The sequence below is a fragment of the Cherax quadricarinatus genome, chromosome 71 (genome assembly GCF_038502225.1).
Source record: "Cherax quadricarinatus isolate ZL_2023a chromosome 71, ASM3850222v1, whole genome shotgun sequence".
Lineage (NCBI taxonomy): Eukaryota > Metazoa > Arthropoda > Malacostraca > Decapoda > Parastacidae > Cherax > Cherax quadricarinatus.
Window position 1 is genome coordinate 12,593,683 of NC_091362.1, and position 22,892 is coordinate 12,616,574.

The 22,892-nt window shown below is 37.6% G+C and overlaps 1 protein-coding gene across 1 annotated transcript; it reads right to left on the minus strand.

Annotated features, from left to right (window-relative positions):
* Window positions 1-10,371: 10,371 nt before the first annotated feature.
* On the minus strand, window positions 10,372-20,829 carry LOC128700301 (uncharacterized; the record flags this gene model as incomplete). Its single annotated transcript, XM_070100035.1, is given in 4 exon segments — window positions 10,372-11,328; window positions 16,447-16,534; window positions 18,835-19,428; window positions 20,758-20,829. Coding segments are annotated over 4 exon segments (903 nt in total), but the record flags the coding sequence as incomplete, so codon positions are not given.
* Window positions 20,830-22,892: the final 2,063 nt, after the last annotated feature.

Sequence of the window (22,892 nt, forward strand, 5' to 3'; positions counted from 1 at the left end):
AGAGCTAGGCCTTAAAAATGTATGTACAATACACACATTACTTACCTTAAAATGTTTTTGTCCTTAGCTTATAGTGAGTGATGAATATATTTATTGTAGGAACTGACTAAATGAAGAATGGATATAATTGAAAACTGCTGCATTAGCCAAATGCTGTGAAGTGAAGCACTGTAAAATGGGGCCTGCCTGTACCTGTGCATCTTAGTATTATTAGCAATGTAATTTCCAATTGTAGGAGCCAATTTTTGTGGGGATTCATTTTGAACTTTTTGGAGCAGGGTTTCCCAACCCCAGGGTTGTGATCCTAAGTAAGATTGTAGTCATCACAATTTCTTCAGTGTTCAAAACAGCTGAGTTGAATACTTTACAACTAATGTAACACCACCACTGTAGTTAGTTTTGCATGCATTGTACAGGTGGCCATAATTATAAACTAAGAAAAAATAAACTGCAGAAAGGATATTAAGTTATTCTTCACAAACAGTAGATTACTCTAATGCAGAGGTTGGTGAACTTTTTGGAGTATTACCCCAAAACAAATTTGTGTACAGTGAAATTACCCACTAGACTTGAAAACTAATAGAAAACTGCCAAATATTTCTATTATTATATGAGCTGGACTTGAGTTCTGGAAATGGAAAGTACAATGCCTGCACTTTAAAGGAGGGGTTTGGGATATTGGCAGTTTGGAGGGATGTGTAATAGGACGGTATATATATATAATTGGGGCCCTGATATTATATTCTATATGGAGTTTATTATATTATTTCAGGTTACTTTTTATACTGTATCTTCATATATGCTTCTAAACTGTTGTATCTGGGTGCCTCTGAAAAAACAGTGATTATGTATGAGTGAGGTGAAAGTGTTCAATGATGATGAAAGTATTTTCGTTTTGGGGATTTTCTCTCTTTTTGGGTCACCCTGCCTAGGTGGGAGATGGCCGACTTGTTGGGGGGGGAAAAAAAAGAGCACTTTCAAATATCTGTAAATGAAATCATAAATTCTAATAAAAAAATGAAATATAATATTAAATAATAAATTTGTGTGCAATTTTATTTGTTTATTGCATCTTCCTTACCCTGAGATTTTCATTTTTACCCCATTTGAGGTAATTTACCCCAGTTCCCTGACCAATGCTCTAATGGCTTACAAGAGGTAGATAAATTAGACACATGTGCAACTCTTGGGTATCTTTATTGAGGAAATGTTTCGCCACACAGTGGCTTCATCAGTCCATATGTAGGAGAAACTTGAAGAACAGGAGGAGAATGAGGTAATCAGTCCCTCAACCTAGAGTCGATGTGTTCAGCCCATCAATCTTGAATTGATTGATGGACTGAACACATTGACTCAAGGTTGAGGGACTGATTACCTCATTCTCCTCCTGTTCTTCAAGTTTCTCCTACGTATGGACTGATGAAGCCACTGTGTGGCGAAATGTTTCCTCAATAAAGATACCCAAGAGTTGCACATGTGTCTAATTTATCAACATGTCAGTTCTCTGAACCATTCATCTACGAACCATTCATCTACAAATTACAAGAGGTAATAAGTGTTGTAATTTAAACTTTATTATACAGTGGTCCCTCGTTGTTCGTAATTAATCCGTTCCTGGAGCCGTTACTATAAACAAAATTTACGATTTACGAATCAATTTTCCCCATAAGAAATAATGTAAATACAATTAATTCGTTCCTGACACCCAGAAGCATTAAAACAAAAAAAATTTTTACATGAAATATACATGTAGTACATAACCAATACAATGGGAAATGATGAATGAAACATTAACAGCATAACACTTACCTTTATTGGAGATTCTTCTTAGTGTATGGGAGACTGGAGGAGGAGGAGAGAGTGGATTGTTTATAGTTTGGAAGGGGAATCCCCTTCCATCAACACCTCAGGTACCATTTGCATTTCTGGGGTTGCTTCTCTTCTGTTTCTTAATGCCACTAGGACCACCTTGAGAGTCACTGGAGTCCTGTTTCACAAAATAACTGTGGAGAGAGCTCTGTTTCTGGCGTCTCTTTAACACTTCCCTAAAATGGCCCAAGACTTTGTCACTGTACATGTTGCCAACCTGGCTTGCAACAACCTTGTTAGGGTGATGTTTCTCCATGAAGCTTTCCATCTTTCCCCACATAGTAAAAATCTCTTTAATTTCTGAAGAAGGCACCTTCTTCCATCTCTCTTCCTCCTCCTCTGCAGCAAGATTCTGAGCTGCGATGTGTTGCTCTTCCTGCTGAAGCTCTTGCAGCTCCTCAGTGGTGAGCTCTTCATTGTGGTCTTCCACCAATTCTTCCACATCCTCCAAACTCACATCCAACCCCATGGAACTCCGCAGTGCCACAATTGATTTTACAACAGACATAGGCTCATTAGGGTCAGTCCCAAATCCTTCAAAATCCCTCTTGTCGACACAATCTGGCCACAATTTTCTCCAGGCAGAGTTCAAAGTCCTGGTAGTCACTCCCTCCCAAGCCATACCTATAAGGGTTATGCAGTGGAGGATGCTGAAGTGTTCTCTCCAAAATTCCCTTAGGGTCAAGTGAGTGTCTGTGGTCACAGTCAAGCACCTGTGAAACATTGCTTTTGTGTAGAGTTTTTTAATGTTTGCAATGACCTGCTGGTCCATGGGTTGGAGGAGAGGAGTGGTATTCGGGGGCAAGAACTTTACTGTGATGAACCCAAACTCCTTGAAAATTAGGTCATCCAAGTTTGGAGGATGATTATTATTATTATAATTATGGGGGAGCGCTAAACCCGTAGGATTATACAGCGCATGTGGGGGGATGGGAGGCATTCAGGGAACTGGAGCGCAGATCCAATTCCCTAGATCAAGAGCCCCTCACCAGCATCAAGGAACCTCCCTTGAAGAGTTGGAGGATGAGCAGGTGCATTGTCCATTACTAGCACGCACTTGAGATCCAATTTCTTTTCCAGGAGATACTCCTTCACACTAGGGCCAAACACTTCATTGAACCACTCGACGAAAATTTCCCTCGTGACCCATGCCTTACTATTAGATTTCCAAAACACACACAATTTACTCTTCATAACATTGTTTTTCCTGAACACTCTGGGATTTTCAGAATGGTACACTAGTAATGGCTTCACTTTGAAATCCCCACTAGCATTAGCACAGAACATTAGCATCAGCCTGTCTTTCATAGGCTTGTGTCCTGGCATTGCCTTTTCCTCTTGTGTAATGAAGGTCCTCTTTGGCATTTTCTTCCAAAAGAGGCCTGTTTTGTCACAATTGAACACTTGTTCAGGTTTCAGTCCTTCAGCCTCTATGTACTCCTGGAATTCATGCACATATTTTTCAGCTGCCTTGTGGTCCGAACTGGCAGCCTCACCATGCCTTACCACACTGTGTATGCCAGTACGGTTCTTAAATCTCTCAAACCAGCCTTTGCTGGCCTTAAATTCACTCACTTCACCACTATTTGCAAGCAATTTCTTTACCAAATCTTCAAATAACTGCCTACCCTTTTCACAAATAAACGAAGTCATAAGAGTATCTCCTGCTAATTGTTTCTCATTTATCCACACCAATAATAACTTCTCAACCTCTTCCAGTACTGGTGATCTCATTTTTGTCAGCATAGTTACTCCCTTTGCAACAACAGCATCCTTTATTTCATTTTTCTTGGCCACTATGGAACATAAGGTTGTGTAGGGTTTCTTATACATCCTGGACAGTTCGGCCACACTTGTACCACTTTCATATTGTTCAGTGATGGTTTTCTTAAATTCAATCGTATTTCTCACCTTCTTTACCACAGGCTTGGCACTAGGAGCTTTCTTTGGCGCCATGGTAGCTTATTTAGTACTTGCAAGCACTAAAATAACTGGAATATTATGAAATATTTCGCTGGAGCACGTGAGGGGACCTTTGCTCACTGGTAAACAATGCCAGACTGGCTGCCGCCCTGGCTCACGCCGTGGGTACGCGTCCCGGACGAACTACGACTCACGAGTCAACCTATGAAAAGTGAGTCCATGTTTATACGAAAATACCCTTATGATTGGCGAATTTTACAATTGCCGGGAACTACGAAAAGCAGGGGACCACTGTACAAGTAAATAATTATGATGGAACATTACTAGCTTAACTCTGCTCTTGTACACAGAAATAGATAATTGCATCATGTGTATTCAGTAAGGTGGCTGTCAGGAAGAAAAGTTTTGCATACAGTCTGACCTGGAAAATTTACAAGAAAAAATTCTTTGTTTTTCCTCAACATAGAAATGTAGATCTTCTTGACATTTTCAGGGATCAAAATTAGCTGTCAAGAATTGTGTACAGTACTTAGTTAATTTTTTCATCATTTTGATTTCACATGTCTCACTTCAGAGAATATGCCATCATATTGTATTTTGTCTCCATGGGGAACTGGAACAGAATTCTTCCTCCGTAAGCCATGAGTGTCGTAAGAGGCAACTAAAATGCCGGAAGCAAGGAGCTAGTAACCCCTTCTCCTGTATATATTACTAAATGTAAAACTTTTGTTTTTCCTTTTGGGCCACCCCGCCTCGGTGGGATACGGCTGGTGTGTTGAAAGAAAGAAAGATTGTATTTTGTGGATATATTGAATGCCCTTATAATGAAGCTGAATCTTAGGCAGTGGTAGTTCCAACGTGGTTGGAAAGGGAGGTGAAGTTAGGGAACTTGTCTTGAAGCTGCATTATTATTTTTATTTAGGGGTGCTGATAGAGATTAAGGGAGGTTTCAGCCACTCGTGGAGCTGCCATTGATCTCTAGCTACAGAAAATCAAGAAGAATCACTCTGTGTTGCTGAAACTAAATGTATTCACGTAAGAAAATACCAGAGGTCACAGCTGATGTGGATTTTCAACACTGAAACTATGAAGGATGAAACATAAATATATTTCCTAGATGTACACCAGACACTCCCCTTTATAAACTCTGAATCCATTTGAGTAAATATTCCAGAAAAATGGCCTAGTTAAATTCATATAATTTAACCCTTAAACTGTCCAAACGTAGATCTACGTTCACTCGCGTAGCGCTCCAAACATATATCTACGTTCGAATTTACATACTTTCTTATGTAAAAAGAATGTAGATCTACGTTTGGACAGTTTAAGAGTTAATGACTGTGGCTGGTAAACCTCATTTTGAGTTTCTAACGCCAATATTTGGATGAAGTGGTTCCTGAAATATCCAGTATTGTCTAAGCAGCCCTTAGGAGCCTTTTGCCTTTATCAGTGTACAGGTGTCACATCCCTCACTTTATGCAGAAGATATAGTATTCCAGGCCACGACAGCTGTAGTAATCTTGAGCAGGTCATTAACAAATAATTCTGTATAATAAGAATTTTCACTATGCATTGCAAACTAAACCAATGTACACAGTGAATGCATATCGCACTTATTGAAGTACCAGTAGAGATGGGACATAACATAATAAAGAATTTGCATAAAGTGAGGGCAAAATCTGTATATGTGAGATGCTTCTTGTTTCTACTAATTATAAAATCAAAGTTAAGCAAATTCCATGCTGAAGGTGGTCTCTGTTGTATGGTGTCCAAAACATCAGACTGAAAAACTAGTACGTAATTGTTTGTGAATATAATTATTGAAATCAATATTGGAAAAACAGCACCAACCATCTCGTTAAGAATTTAGTGCCTAGTGTATCCAAACAATGTTCATATACCATAGGTAGGAAATGTCAATGCATATTTTGATAATGTACAGTATACTTATATTAATAATCTCAGGTTTTAATATGGCTTTCTTAAATAGTATTGACATTTTTTCACATACAGTAATTCAGTTTTATAGTTTTAATAAATACTTTATCATGAATGCAGTAAGGCGTTTTATTTTCAAGCAAGGGTCCAGTAAATTGGAGAAAATGAAAGGGGCTGTCAGATTATATCTTGGGAGCTACTGTTCTGGAACGATACCTGGGCATTTCCCTTCCCCTTTCCCATGATGCTATGGGTAATTTCACTGTATGACCCTTAAGGGTTTGGCACTTAGTTATGATTATAATGTTATCATCAAGGGGGAGTGCTAAACCTGTTGAGATTATACAATATGATTGTAATAATTATATGGGTAGTTTCATAACAGTAGGATGTGAATCTTTTTCAAATTTTTTTTTTAATCACACTTGCCTTCTCCCACCAACATAGGGGATGCTAAAAAATGAACATTATATAGTGATATAAGACTTGTTTGGGTGTTCGGGAGAGGGGTGGGATTAAATTATGGGGAATCAAATGCAAAATGGGAATTGACAGTTACTTTTTGCTGATGATACTGTGCTTATGGGAGATTCTAAAGAAAAATTACAAAGGTTAGTTTACAAGTTTGGGAGTGTGTGTAAAGGTAGAAAGTTGAACGTGAACATAGAAAAGAGTAAGGTGATGAGGGTATCAAGTGATTTAGATAAAGAAAAATTTGATATCAAATTGGGGAGGAGTATGGAAGAAGTGAATGTTTTCAGATATTTGGGAGTTGACGTGTCAGCAGATGGATTTATGAAGGAAGAGGTTAATCATTGAATTGATGAAGGAAAAAAGGCGAGTGGTGCATTGAGGTATATGTGGAGACAAAACACGTTAACTATGGAGGCAAAGAAGGGAATGTATGAAAGTATAGTAGTGCCAACACTCTTATATGGGTTGTAAATGTTTCAGCAAGGAGGCAGTTGGAAGCAATGGAGATGTCCTGTTTAAGGGCAATGTGTGGTGTAAATATTATGCAGAAAATTCGGAGTGTGGAAATTAGGAGGTGTGGAGTTAATAAAAGTATTAGTCAGAGGGCTGATGAGGGGTTGTTGAGGTGGTTTGGTCATTTAGAGAGAATGGATCAAAGTAGAATGACATGGAGAGCGTACAAATCTGTAGGGAAAGAAAGGCGGGGTAGGAGTCATCCTCAAAAAGGGTGGAGGGAGGCGGTAAAGGAGGTTTTGTGGGCGAGGGGCTTGGACTTCCAGCAAGCGTGCGTGAGCGTGTTAGGAGTGAATGGAGACGAATGGTATTTGGGACCTGATGAGCTGTTGGAGTGTGAGCAGGGTAATATTTAGTGAAGGGATTCAGGGAAACCAGTTATTTTTATATAGCCGGACTTGAGTCCTGGAAATGAGAAGTACAATGCCTGCACTTTAAAGGAGGGGTTTGGGATATTGGTAGTTTGGAGGGATGTGTTGCGTATCTTTATACGTATATGCTTCTAAGCTGTTGTATTCTAAGTACCTCTGCAAAACCAGTGATTATATGTGAGTGATCTGAAAGTGTTGAATGATGATGAAAGTATTTTCTTTTTGGGGATTTTCTTTCTTTTTGGGTCACCCTGCCTCGGTGGGGGACGGCCGACTTGCTAAAAAAAAAAAAGAAAAAAAAAAATGTTTACAAAATTTTATTAAGATTGAGTCAAATGTTCATAATTTTCTTTTTAACACTTCGGCCATTTCCCACCAAGGCAGAGTGACCCAAAAAGAAAGAAAAAACTTTCATCATCATTCAACACTTTCACCATCACTCATACATAATCACTGTCTTTTCAGAGGCACCCAGATATGACAGTTCAGATGTCCCTGCAAACTGCCAATATTCCAAACCCCTCCACTCCTATCTAACATGCTCACACATACTTGATGGAAGTCCAAGCCCCTTGCCCACAAAACCTCTACCCTCTCCCTCCAACCTGTTATCTAAAAAAAAATATGAAATGTTCATATCTCCTGTACTTATGACCTAAATGGTTCCATAAAAGCCATTGCCTACTGGGCTGTTGTAAGTTGACCCATTATTTTCCATAAGTGCAATGCTATAAATGGGGAGCTCCATTCTTGAAAACAAATTGTATTCACTTAAACCTTCTTTAACCCTTTGAGGGTTTTCGTCGTACTAGTACGTCTTACGCGTAGGGGTTTTTGACGTACTAGTACTCATAAATTCTAGTGGCCTCAAATCTAGTGGGAGAAAGCTGGTAGGCCTTCATATGAAAGAATGGGTCTATGTGGTCAGTGTGCACAGTCTAAAAAAAATCCTGCAGCACACAGTGCATAATGAGAAAAAAAAACTTTGACCATTTTTTTTGAATAAATCAGCGACTTTGCAGTGTATTTTCGTATGGTATTTATTGTTGTATTCTAGTTTTCTTGGTCTCATTTTATAGAATGGAAGACATATTACAGAAATTGAGATGATTTTGACTGGTTTTACAAAGAAAGGTGCCTTGAAATTGAGCTCAAAGTAGCAGAAATATTCGATTTTTACCAAACTTCAAAAGTAAACAAATCGTGCCAAGCGTGCAATACACGTCAACTGGTGAGTCTAATATTCTTTCACAAGTGCACCAATAATATTTATACCATTTTTTACACTAATGCAGTAGTCTGCATAACAGTAAATCTTATATTTTTTGTGAAAATAAAAATTCAAAGTGGAAAGCAAAAGAATATAAGAGGGGCCTTGAGACGTGACTAATGACTAGAGGAAATGTCATTTTAGTGCCAGGAATGTCTTTCTTGTTTATTCTGGACCCTATTCGGAAATTGGCATCTTTTGAAATTTGTGTGAAATTGGCAAAATTGCTAAATTCTGACCACTGTACTGGATAGTTGAATTTCATAAATGAGTGGTTTCTTGCACCCATTCGATAGAAAAAATGGAGTTCTAGCGAAATATTCATGTTTTTTGTCGACTAGTACAGTGAAATTAGCCGAAAATGGGGCTCAAAGTGGGCAAAATCGCCGATGCGTAAACATCGCCGAGACCGCTAACTTTGCGAGAGCATAATTCCGTAAGTTTTCTATCAAATTTCAAACTTTTGGTGTCTTTATGATCGGGAAAAGATTCTCTATCTTTTCATAAGAGAAAATAATTTTTTTTTTTTTTAAATTTGGCCGACCCTGAGAACGAGTTTCGGAGAGGGCCTGTCGACCCTCAAAGGGTTAATGGAAGGGAGGTGTAGGTAGGTCTAGGACTGCCTGTACATTCATTAGGCATAAAATAAACAACTTTTTTATTATCAATAGGTACAACCACATTATGTAGCTACTCTGATCTCTAGGACATTTTACAATATTAGAGCAATGTTCACCTATCACACAGGATGGTTTTTCCTGACATAACCCATTGCACAGGATCATTTTCCTATCATAAACCATCATACACGATGGTATTCTTCTCATACTCCATCAAATTGTATGTATCTTACACACAAAGCAATGACATCTTCAAATACGTCACTATGGGCTCAGAAGCTACCATTTCTTTAACCGTTTCAAGGTCTGTGCTGTTGTACTATGGCTTTAAACTTTGGGTTGGCGCTGTAGAGCTAAGAGATGTGCTCGGTTCACTCAGGTAAGCTGTGAGCGATAATTTTTTTGCCTAGATATGAGAGAATGGGTCTATGTGGTAAGTGCACCACATAAAAAATCCCACTCCACAGTACATAATGGGAAAAAAAGAACTGTGTATTTTTAGTTTAAAACGGTGATTTTGCAGTGCTGTTTCGTATAGTTTTTTTATGGTTGTATTCTTGATTTCTTAGTGTCATTTGATAGAATGGAGAATATGTTACAGAAATAAAGATTATTTTAATCAGTAGTTAGAAATTGAGCTCAAAGTAGCAAAAATGTTCAATTTATGCCTATATTCCAGAGTATACAAATTATGTATGTCACTTGTCCAACATGCATCCAACTGGTTGGTTTAGTATACATTCAGGAATGCTGCATAACAGTAAATCATCTATTTTTTGTGTGAATAAAAACTCAAAATGGAAAGCAAGCATAATACAGGAGAGGCGTGGGGTCATAACTAATGAACAGAGGAAATGTTTTTTAGTGCCAGGAATGTGCACATTGTTTATGCTGGACCCTATTTATAAATTGGTAGTTTTTTTAATTTTGTGTGCAACTGGCCAAATTACCAATTTCGGATTACTTTATCAGGTAGTTGAAATAGGTAAATGGGCATTTTTTTGTAATCAATTGATAGAATGGAATACTAGCAAAATAGCTATGAGTTTGGTTGACTGCAAAAGTATAATTGGCCTAAAATGGTTCTCAAAGTGGATGAATTCGCTGATCCATAAATATCATCGAGACCGCTAACTTTGTGTGAGCATGATTCCCCAAGTTTTTCATCATATTTCGTACTTTTGGTTTCATTGCCTTCGGAAAAACATTCTCCATAATTTCATAAGAAAAAACTTTTTTTTTTTTTAAAGTCCTCGACCCTGATAGCAATTCACAAATCAGGGGATCTGGCCCTAAAAGGGTTAAAGGTTTTATTCCAGCAGGTCTCAATTTATTTTTTTACATGCATTTTTTGGATGACATATTATATAGTTAGTGGTAATAAAATAATGTGGTTAATAAAAAAATATAATATATGCAACCTCCAAAGTATACATCACAGGAGTTTTAATTTTTGTTCAATATTTATATTACTGTATATTAGCTTTCTCTCTCTCTTCCTTGCAAATGTCTTAAACATAATATATTACAACAACAATCAACTACAATTACATTATCATATTTACATTTTTTCTCCATGGGGAAGTGGAACAGAATTCTTCCTCCGTAAGCCTTGTGTCATACGAGGTGACTAAAATGCCGGGAGCAAGGGGCTAGTAACCCCTTCTGTATAAATTACCAAATTTAAAAAGAGAAACTTTCGTTTTTCTTTTTTGGGCCACCCTGCCTTGGTGGGATATGGCTGGTTTGTTGAAAGATGATGATGATTTATATTTATACAATTTGGAGGAAAAAAAAAAATACATAGTTGTTTGCCCCTTTTTTGGGGAGTCCAACTGTATTTTTTCCCATACGTTCTTCAATTTTTTGATGATTTCTATCTTAGACATCATCCTAATCAATGGTCAGCTATATGTATACACACACACACTAGGTGAGTACACACAAGTGCATGCACACGTGCACACACACACACACACACACACACACACACACACACACACACACACTGACTACAATGCACCTTGCAAAAACATCTATCTTTGTAGTTTAAACACTTGAACAATTATGGTTAATAAAAGTTTAATATATTTAGAAAGACATTTAAAATCTGAAGAATGTTGTTTCCTTAGAAAGGGAACACATTTTCCTGAAAGTTATGCAATGCTGATTATTGCAGTCAAGAGCAAAGATAGATATTATTAAAGATTAGTTCTTGGATACATGTTTGCTTTCCGAGTTATGTGCTGTTGGATATTGGCCAGGGCTCTCTTGACTGTCTGTTCGGTCACCCTTTCACTGTCACTCCCACTTTCATCTGCATCAAACTCTTGCAGACAACTGCGGGGAACTGTAAAAGAAATTTTATTAGGAAGAATGTAGGAAATTTACTCTTATCTATGACGTAGAAGTAGATGATCTTAAGTGCGATTACAACGAATACTGTATTGCGGTTAGTATTAAAAACAATGTACAAACAAGTCTAGGCTTGTTGCTTAAGATGTCCACTATGTGGTAAATTTGTAATTTAAACTCTTATAATAAAAAGTTAATTGGTAGGTTAGCTATAGCAATATGTACCATATCTGTATAAGTGGTCAAGCAAACAGTACCCAACATGGAACACAGGAAGAACAAATAGGCACAATACCATGACTGGAACAATACACAAATAATCCGCACATAGGAGAGAGAAGCTTATGACGATATTTGGGTTTGACTTGGACTATTTACAAAGTCACTTTGTAAATGGTCCAAGTCAGACTGAAATGTCATTGCAAGCTTTTCTGTCCTACGTGCGGGTTATTTGTGAATGGAACACAAGTACGTAACCAGTTTGACTAGAATTTTACAAATCTCCAAGCAGAGTATGACATACTAGTTGGAAATTCCATATCCAAATGAGCCACAGGGATATCAAAACAGGGATTTCTGTAACATAAGAGTGGCAAAGAAGTGGAAAGAGCTTAGCAATAGCACACTGAGAGTGGACTACATACAGTATTCAAATTCAAATCTTAATTCATAAAAACATCACATGCATGGTGAATGTAATAAAATAAAAATTTAAAAGTAATACTGCAGCAGTTAGGAACACCCTATCCAAGAAATTAAATAATTTGCTTATTTAATCACACAGGATTTTTTTAAAAGTTGATTTAAATTTATTTAACAATTTCCTGGTATTTTCTTTTACTTCACCTTGTAAGTTGTTCCTATTTCTCACCCTCTTATTTGCATAGAATTTCTAGAGATTCAAACAAATACAAGAAATACCAAGGTGTGATGCCTGTGTGTTCCGTTACAGTACCTTAGTACAAGTCTTTTATGGTGTGGTAACTGTAGGGAAGAACCTGAAGACAGACATGTAGCAGAACAACTTTATTAGGACAATAGACTTGTTCTGCTACATGTGTCTGTCTTACTCCTTATCAGGACACCTTTCAACTATTAACCCTTTGACTGTTTTGGTCATATATATATACGTCTTACGAGCCACTGTTTTTGACATATATATATACTCATAAATTCTAGCGGCTTCAAATCAAACAGGAGAAAGCTGGTGGGCCCACATGTGAGAGAATGGGTCTGTGTTGTCAGTGTGCACCATATAAAAAAAAAAATCCTGCAGCGCACGGTGCATGAGAAAAAAAACTCCGACCATTTTTTTTAATTAAAATGCCGACTTTGTGGTCTATTTTTGTATAGTATTTATGGTTGTATTCTCGTTTTCTTGGTCTCACTTGATAGAATGGAAAACACATAGAAATAGAGGTGATTTTGATTGGTTTTACTATGAAATGAACCTTGAAATGGAGCTCAAAGTAGGGGAAATGTTTGATTTTTGCTGATGTTCAATAAAGAAATGATGTCATTTTCCAATAAATGTCCAAGTAGCCATTCTAATATGCAGTCATGAATGGGTTGACATTATTTATACAATTATTACAATATTGCAGTAGTCTGCATAACAGTAAATCTATTTTTTGTTTGAATAAAAATTCAAAATAGAAAGCAAGAGTAATATCAGAGGGGCCCGGAGATGTGACTGATGAACAAAGAAAATGTTATTTTAGAGCCAGGAATGTCTGCATTGTTCATTCTGGTCCTTATTTTGAAATTGTCATATTTTTTTAATTTTCGTGAAATTGGCCAAATTGCAAATTTCTGATCATGTTATTAGGTAGTTGAAATCGGTAAATGAGGGGGGGGGGGTTGCAACACCAGGAGACACCTCAGGATTTAGGGTTGTGACAGTCAAGGGGTTAAAAGATCTATTAGTGAAATGTAACTTGCTGATATAGTTTTAAGACTCAGAATACTGTATCATTCTATATTATACCGTTATCAACAGTATTTTTTAAACAATACTGTGTCAATGTTTATTATACTATTACTAACAGCACCTTTTAAAACACATGAGTTGTCTCACAACAAGGTAGGGAAACACAAAGTAAGAAAACACATTCACCATCACTCGCTTTCTAACAGAAGTGTACAGCTACTATGATCCAAATGATGATGTCTTGTACTGCTATAGGACACTGTATGTAGATAAACAGTATCAAGGAAAACAGCCATCACTACAGGAAAACTTCCAGAAGCCACAGTACAACCCTCCATGAGTCATGCCCTTTCTATAATGCATGTATCCTTAGCAACACCCTCCAGTTTTTTTACCGAGGGGAGGTAGATGATGCTGACCCCTCTCTCTCTCTCTCCCTATCACTAATTTATTCTGTTTCTCAATTTAGTCTTTTTTTTTTTTTCAACAAGTCGGCCGTCTCCCACCGAGGCAGGGTGACCCAAAAAAGAAAGAAAATCCCCAAAAAGAAAATACTTTCATCATCATTCAACACTTTCACCACACTCACACATTATCACTGCTTTTGCAGAGGTGCTCAGAATACAACAGTTTAGAAGCATATAACCCCTCAAGGAAGGTTCCTTGATGTTGGTGAGGGGCTCTTGATTTAGGGAATTGGATCTGTGCTCCAGTTCCCCAAATTAAGCCTGAATGCCTTCCACATCCCCCCCCCCAGGCGCTGTATAATCCTCCGGGTTTAGCGCTTCCCCCTTGATTATAATAATAATAATAGAAGCATATACGTATAAAGATACACAACATATCCCTCCAAACTGCCAATATCCCAAACCCCTCCTTTAAAGTGTAGGCATTGTACTTCCCATTTCCAGGACTCAAGTCCGACTATATGAAAATAACCGGTTTCCCTGAATCCCTTCACTAAATATTACCCTGCTCACACTCCAACAGATCGTCAGGTCCCAAGTACCATTCGTCTCCATTCACTCCTATCTAACATGCTCACGCACGCTTGCTGGAAGTCCAAGCCCCTTGCCCACAAAACCTCCTTTACCCCCTCTCTCCAACCCTTTTGAGGACGACCCCTACCCCGCCTTCCTTCCCCTATAGATTTATATGCTTTCCATGTCATTCTACTTTGATCCATTCTCTCTAAATGACCAAACCACCTCAACAACCCCTCTTCTGCCCTCTGACTAATACTCTTATTAACTCCACACCTTTTCCTAATTTCCACACTCCGAATTTTCTGCATAATATTTACACCACACATTGCCCTTAGACAGGACATCTCCACTGCCTCCAACCGTCTCCTCGCTGCTGCATTTACCACCCAAGCTTCACATCCATATAAGAGTGTTGGTACTACTATACTTTCATACATTACCTTCTTTGCCTCCATAGATAACGTTTTTTGACTCCACATATACCTCAACGCACCACTCACCTTTTTTCCCTCATCAATTCTATGATTAACCTCATCCTTCATAAATCCATCCGCTGACACGTCAACTCCCAAGTATCTGAAAACATTCACTTCTTCCATACTCCTCCTCCCCAATTTGATATCCAATTTTTCTTTATCTAAATCATTTGATACCCTCATCACCTTACTCTTTTTCATGTTCACTTTCAACTTTCTACCTTTACACACATTCCCAAACTCATCCACTAACCTTTGCAATTTTTCTTTAGAATCTCCCATAAGCACAGTATCATCAGCAAAAAGTAACTGTGTCACTTCCCATTTTGAATTTGATTCCCCAAAATTTAATCCCACCCCTCTCCCGAACACCCTAGCATTTACTTCCTTTACAACCCCATCTATAAATATATTAAACAACCATGGTGACATTACACATCCCTGTCTAAGACCTACTTTTACTGGGAAGTAGTCTCCCTCTCTTCTACACACCCTAACCTGAGCCTCACTATCCTCATAAAAACTCTTTACAGCATTTAATAACTTACCACCTATTCCATATACTTGCAACATCTGCCACATTGCTCCTCTATCCACTCTATCATATGCCTTTTCTAAATCCATAAATGCAATAAAAACTTCCCTACCTTTATCTAAATACTGTTCACATATATGCTTCAATGTAAACACTTGATCTACACATCCCCTACCCACTCTGAAACCTCCTTGCTCATCCGCAATCCTACATTCTGTCTTACCTCTAATTCTTTCAATTATAACCCTACCGTACACTTTTCCTGGTATACTCAGTAAACTTATTCCTCTATAATTTATAAAGATACCTAACTTAATTCTATCTGACCTAACTCACTCTCTTAATCAGTTTTAATTCACTGCTTCCCTCCCATCAACCATGTGTTCCACTGCTTCAAGTAATTAACACACCTCTCAAGCAGGGATCTATCTTAATAAAGTACAGTATTTCTAATGTCTGTTAAAGCTAAAACAGTATACAGAATATTACTGTCCTAGAATGCCTATGATTATATCATTAGTGCTTCTGTAAAAATAGGGGTTCCCCTAAAGCAAAAAAAAAATTAAAGATCAATTTCTCAGGAAAATATTCTGGTTGCTAAACCCCTCAAGGAAGGTTCCTTGATGTTGGTGAGGGGCTCTTGATTTAGGGAATTGGATCTGTGCTCCAGTTCCCCAAATTAAGCCTGAATGCCTTCCACATCCCCCCCCCCCAGGCGCTGTATAATCCTCCGGGTTTAGCGCTTCCCCCTTGATTGTAATAATAATAATCTGGTTGCTAACCAGGGAATTAATGTACAGGAGATGTCTGAGGAAAGGTTAGCAGAGCATGAATGATGTATGAAGAGGTGTAGAATTGAGTATTTAACAACCCTAAGTGAATAATTTAGACGAGAGTGAGTAGAGATGAAAGGTCTTTCAGATTTGCCATGTTGATGAAGTGTGAGCAGAGAACAGTAATATCTGTCAAGGGATTCAAGAAATCTGATTAGCTTGACTCAAGTTTTGGAGGAGAGGCATACACTTTGCAAATCATTAGGGGATGTTGCAGTTCAGTGGGTCATCACTGAATCATATCATTTATGCTAATCTGGAAAGACAGCTACTATAGGAAGCAAGTGATGCTGATTATTACTTCTTTAAGCACAAAACAGCTGTTAAGAAAACTAATAAAGTGGAAAACTTACCTGTGACTAGCTGTTGCTCCTTTGATGTCATATTCTTCAAGTGACTTAACTCCTGCTGAATAATTAATGCTCTGTGATGGCTTGTGCTCTGAAGAAAACCCATATGTAATGTGTAGAACTACAATGGTACTGATTAATTTTTTCTTTATATTTCACTTATATTTTTAAATAATGAAATTCATTTCCCACCAAGGCAGGGTGACCCAAAAAAGAAGAAACACTTTCATCATCATTCACTCCAGCACTTTCTTGCCAGAAATGCACCTTTTTTTTTTTTTTTTTTTCAACAAGTCGGCCGTCTCCCACCGAGGCAGGGTGACCCAAAAAAGAAAGAAAATCCCCAAAAAGAAAATACTTTCATCATCATTCAACACTTTCACCACACTCACACATTATCACTGCTTTTGCAGAGGTGCCCAGAATACAACAGTTTAGAAGCATATACGTATAAAGATACACAACATATCCCTCCAAACTGCCAATATCCCAAACCACTCCTTTAAAGTGCAGGCATTGTACTTCCCATTTCCAGGACTCAAGTCTGACTATATGAAAATAACCGGTTTCCCTGAATCCCTTCACTAAATATTACCCTGCTCACACTCCAACAGATCGTCAGGTCCCAAGTACCATTCGTCTCCATTCACTCCTATCTAACACGCTCACGCACGCTTGCTGGAAGTCCAAGCCCCTTACCCACAAAACCTCCTTTACCCCCTCTCTCCAACCCTTTCGAGGACGATAAAGAAATGCACCTACACTAGTTAAAAAACTGCAACATAACACCCTTCCTATAGAGCATAGGCACTGTACTTCCCACCTCCAGTACTCAAGTCTGGCTTGCTCATTTCCTTGAATCCCTTCATAAATATTACTTTGCTCACACTCCAATAGAATGCTAAATCAATTCATAAAAACCATTTGTCTCCACCTGCTCCTATATAACATGCTCATGCATACTTTCTGGAAGTCCAAGCCCCTCACCCACAAAACCTCCTTTACTCCCTCCCTCCAACATTTTCTAGGACAACCCCTAGCCCACCTTCCTTCCACTACAGACTTATACACCTTCCAAGTCATTCTATTTTATTTTATCCTCTCTAAATGTCTGAACCACCTCAACCCCTCCTCAGCTCTCTGGATAATACTTTTAAAAACCCCGCACCTCCGTCTAATCTCCAAGCTATGGATTCTCTGCATTATATTCACACTATACATTGCCCTCAGACAAGACATCTTTACTGCTTCCAGCCTTCTCCTTGTTGCAACATTCACCACCTGTGCTTCACACCCAAATAAGAACGTTGGTACCACTATACTTGCATACATTCCCCTCTTTGCTTCCACGGATAATGTTCTCTGTCTCCACAGACTCCTCAGTGCACCACTCGCCTTTTCCCCCTCATCAATTCTGTGATGCACCTCGTCTTTCATAGACCCATCTGTTGACTAAGTCCACTGTCAAATATTTGGATACATTCGCTTCCTTCATACTCCCTCCCTCCAATCTGATATCCAATCTTTTATAACCTAAATTTTTTGTTATCCTCATCACCTTGCTCTTTCCTATGTTCACTTAATATCCTTCTTTTGCACACCCCTCCAAGCTCATCCACCAACCTCTGCAACTTCTCTTCAGAATCTCCCAAAAGCACAGTGTCATCACTAACAGCAACTGTGACAACAACCACTTTGCATTAGATTTTTCATCTCTTAGTCCCACAACTTTTCCCAACTCCCGAGAATTCACTTCTCTTACAACCCCATCTATAAATATATTGAACAACCACAGTGGCATCAAAAAATAAACATAGATTGAGAATAAAAACTGTACATATAACTGTCAAATATAAAAAGTGTTAGTTTAAGTGTGCAAGCAAAGAACTTGAAATTAATAGAATTATAACAGTTATAAACAAAACACTTTTTTCAAGTCATTCATTGCTGGGGATATTTATTTATGTTGCAATACAAGACCTTACTTGATGTTATTAGATATGCTGACATCTGAATTGTGATATCTGCACACTTCTTGCAAGACAGCTGTTAAATAATGGCAGATGTGTTTCCTTCTTTGGGTTACCCAACCTTAATGCAAAGTACCATGCAAGTGGCAAACTAAAAAAAAAAAAAACAGGCTCAATAGCAGTATAGTACTTTAAAAATATATATCTCAAGAGAGCCTTGTAATGTTCGTTACCAATTATTGTAAACCTAGTCTCTTACATGTACTTTCTTGATATACTGTAGTATTTTAAGTGATAACACATTAATTTCCAAATCAATTTTCTGCTTTGGTTGACTTTTTAAAATGTGGAACTACACAATTCTAAGAAAAATTACTGTACAGTATTTCAAAATTAGATAATGGTCCTGAAAAAAACTTACTTTTGATCCACATGGAATGAAAGGAATTAAATTTTCTTTCTCTTCTTTTTTTGGAGGGCCTGATAGTTCACCTCGCAATCTTGATGTTAATGTAGACTGTGCATACCTTTGGTCTGCCACAGGTATGGTTGTTTTACACCTAGGAGAAACCCTCTTCTGGCTGCTCTTGTGTGACTGCCTGGAACTCTGAGGAGGTTTTAATCTCAATTTATGCTTCCTCCTCTGTGAAGAGTCATCAGAAGAACTCTCACTCAATCTTTCTCTGTTTCTGCTGACTTTTTTCTTTGAGAACTTACTACCTGCAGGTTTAGAAGTATTTGCTCTCTGCTGGTTGTGTAGGGCTCGTATATCAGAGTTATAATGTATACTGTCACAAGGATTTTCTCTGTAATCTCTGGAACTGCCAAAAGAAATGTTTTCTTGAAATCTGGAATAAGCTTGAGGAATGTCATGACTGGATGGCACACTGATGCAAGGCTGCTGTTGGGATTCTCTGGCATGTTTTGATTCTTGATAAGCTATAGTGGGTTTTGGTTTCTTCTTTGCTCTTCCCATTTTATCTCCTCTAAGATGCCCTTGATGACTTTTGGATATCTATTAAAAAACGTCTAATGAAATTTATGTTGATTTTTTTGTCAGCTTACCCATTTACCCTCTTTGAATCCTAAGGTGTATATTCAATAACATGCAAGCAAATATTATTAATGCATTTTGTTTGTTGATAAATATGGTAAAATATTTAGTGAAGCAGCAGCCACCAGCAACTAGCATTCATTAAGATACATTAGGCACAGACATAATGAGTTTACAATTAAGTAGAGCTTATGTGGAAAAGCTGAAATAGAGATAATTGCAACAATAAAGGAAGTGAAATGAGTGGGAATAACTACTGCATACAGTACTGTATAGTCATATAAATAGTGTACATAAAAGAATATGACTTAAGAAAAAGGTACAGTCAAAAATAAAATTCAGAGGTAAAATTTTTATGTCCTGTGAAACTGGAATCCATAAACAGTATAAATTATGTCCACAAAATAAATTTTATTTCAGATTTGGACTCATTTTGTGTTTTAGAGGAAATATCTCTCTAAATATGGCTTTAATCTGGTTAACACTGACATTAATATAAAAAACTACCATAAAATATGAGACTTAGGTGTGGGTTTCAGTTTAGGGGGTTGCATACCAAGTATGTCCAAAAATCAGACACCTCAAAACCACTCAAGAAAAACTGAATCAATCTGCAGGTTACACATGGGCAAAAATATTGGATAATTAAATTCTGTGAATTAGGAATCACACAATCTGAGGGACCAACTGTACTGACAAACTTCTAAATAACATTTAGATACAAAAATAGTCATATAATACCATATACTGGAACATTTAGATTATAAAGCTGCAGTATTTTGTCCATACCCAACAAAAATATGTACAGAATAAATTAAGTAGAAAAAGTCCAAGGATGTGCTACACAATAGCTTAGAGTTAAGAAATATGAAATACAAAGGAAGCAAAATATTGATAACACCTGAGAAAATAAATAGGAAAGATTTTTTATTTGAACCATCAAACTATGGTATGAGAGCAAGAAGCTACTGTTGTAATGTAAGATAAAACTAATGCTAATAGGTCACTAGAGAATACTTCTTCAGAAATCCCTATCACAAGGAGGGAGCACAGGAATGACATATGGTGAGGCCATTCCCCAAACACAGTTTCATAAACATTAGCAAATCAAGATACTGTGTATCAATACCAGCTGTATTATAGTGTTTGAAATCTTATTTTTTTATATTTAAATACTGTATGTTTAACTATAAAGCCATGAAAAAATATAACAACAAAGTGTGAATACAATGAAGGAAGGCATGATGCCATCTGCAAAAAAAAAAAAAAAAAAAAAGTTTGCGAACTTACAATTGCAAGAGCATTTGGTCTGCGGTTAATTAAGACACTTGTCTCCTTTTGTTTCTGACGAGGTTCTGAAAGACAGAAAATGAACTGTTTAGTTTCATCATCACAATAAAAGTACATGTTGGAAAGAACTTTATTACTTACCTAAACTTTGTTTAAGAGCTCCATGAGATTTATCAGTACCTGAATCTGTAGCTGTATGTGGAAAGGACAATGGGGCCAGACAAGATTGTTTCTTTGTAACATAGGCTAATACCGAGCAAACCAGAGTATGAGTATTAATAAAATCTAAATATAGCCTCTCCTCACTTAAAGATGGAGTTCCGTTCTTAAGACCACGTCATTCAATGAATTTGTTGCTAAGTGAGGAACATACTATAATGGTAGTGGGTTTTTGCCAACTATCTTTGATATTGTTTTAATGTCACCTTTGCACCATTTATAACAATTCTGTATTTTTAAATGTTTATACAGTAGTGTAATATACAGTGGACCCCCACCTTACGATATTAATCCGTTCCTGAGAGATCAGCGTAAGCCGAAATTACTGTTAGCCGAATTAATTTTCCCCATAAGAAATAATGGAAATGAAATTAATCCATTCGACACCCCAAAGTACGAAAAATTTTTTTTTACCTCATGAAATATTGATTTTAATACACACAAAATGAAGACATGCACAATTACTACTCTACTAAGAATAGAATACATGACACTTACCTTGCTAAACTCACAAACTAGTACACCTACCATCCGACTTACGACCGAGTTCGGTTCCGAGAAACCAGTCGTAAGTCGAACTTTACTACTGAATATCAACAAAACATTTTTGTAATGACTTTATTTTATTGTTTTATTTTGGTATTTCATGTTTTACTTTACTTTTTATGTTGTTAGTACTACTGTATTTTATACTGTAAGGTTTAGGATAAACACTGTGTACAACACAAATAGTTGTTTATTTCCCAGAAATTTGGCATAAAAAACAGAGTAAGGTCGAGTGGTCGTAAGTCGAGAAGTCGAGCAGGTCGTAAGTCGGATGGTAGGTGTATTTAGTTACTTAGCCATAATACCAACTTACCTCATAATTTGTAATATTTTAAAGTTAAGAATTAATCTAAGTCTGCCCGAAATGCCTAGCCATACTAGGTGTTCTAGTGGCTCCCTCTATAATTAGTGTTTTAAAACATGTAAACCACACAATATCCAAATTCTGTAAACTCAGCATTGTAATCCTTATAGAGAATAAACTTGATTTGATTGAAGATCTGGTGATGATTGATGGGATGGGAGGAGGGGAGAGTGTGGAAGTTATTGTTTAGAAGGGGAATCCCCTTCCATTAGGACTTGAGGTAGCCAGTCCTTTTCTGGGGTTACTTCCCTTCTTCTTTTAATGCCACTAGGACCAGCTTGAGAGTCACTGGACCTCTGTCGCACAACAAATCTGTCCATAGAGCTCTGTACCTCCCGTTCCTTTAAGACTTTCCTAAAATGGGCCATAACATTGTCATTGTACAAGTTGCCAACACGGCTTGCAGTAGCTGTGTCAGGGTGATTTTCATCTGTAAAGGTTTGCAGTTCAATACACAAATAACCCGCACATAAAAGAGAGAAGCTTACGACGACGTTTCGGTCCGACTTGGACCATTGACAAAGTCACACCGGGTCCAAGTCGGACCGAAACGTCGTCGTAAGCTTCTCTCTTTTATGTGCGGGTTATTTGTGTATCGTTCCAGTCACGGTATTGTGCCTTTTTGTTATTTATTTGCAGTTCAACCCACTTTGCACACATTTCCTTAATCTTTGAAGTAGGCGACTTCCTCAATTTCTCTCTCCCCTCCTCTGAAGCAGTTTCCTCAGGTCTGGCCTTTTCCTCCTGAGTAATGTAGGTCCTGCTTGGCATTTTCTTCCAAAACAGGCTTGTTTTGTCGCAGTTAAACACTTGTTCAGGTTTCAATTCTTCACTGTCTATGTACTCCTTGAATTCCTTCACATATTTTTCAGCCGCTTTTTGGTCCGAACTGGCAGCCTCACCATCCTTATTGCACTATGTATGCCATTACGATTCTTAAATCTCTCAAACCAACCTTTGCTGGCCTTAAATTCACTCACATCACCACTAGTTGCAGGCATTTTTC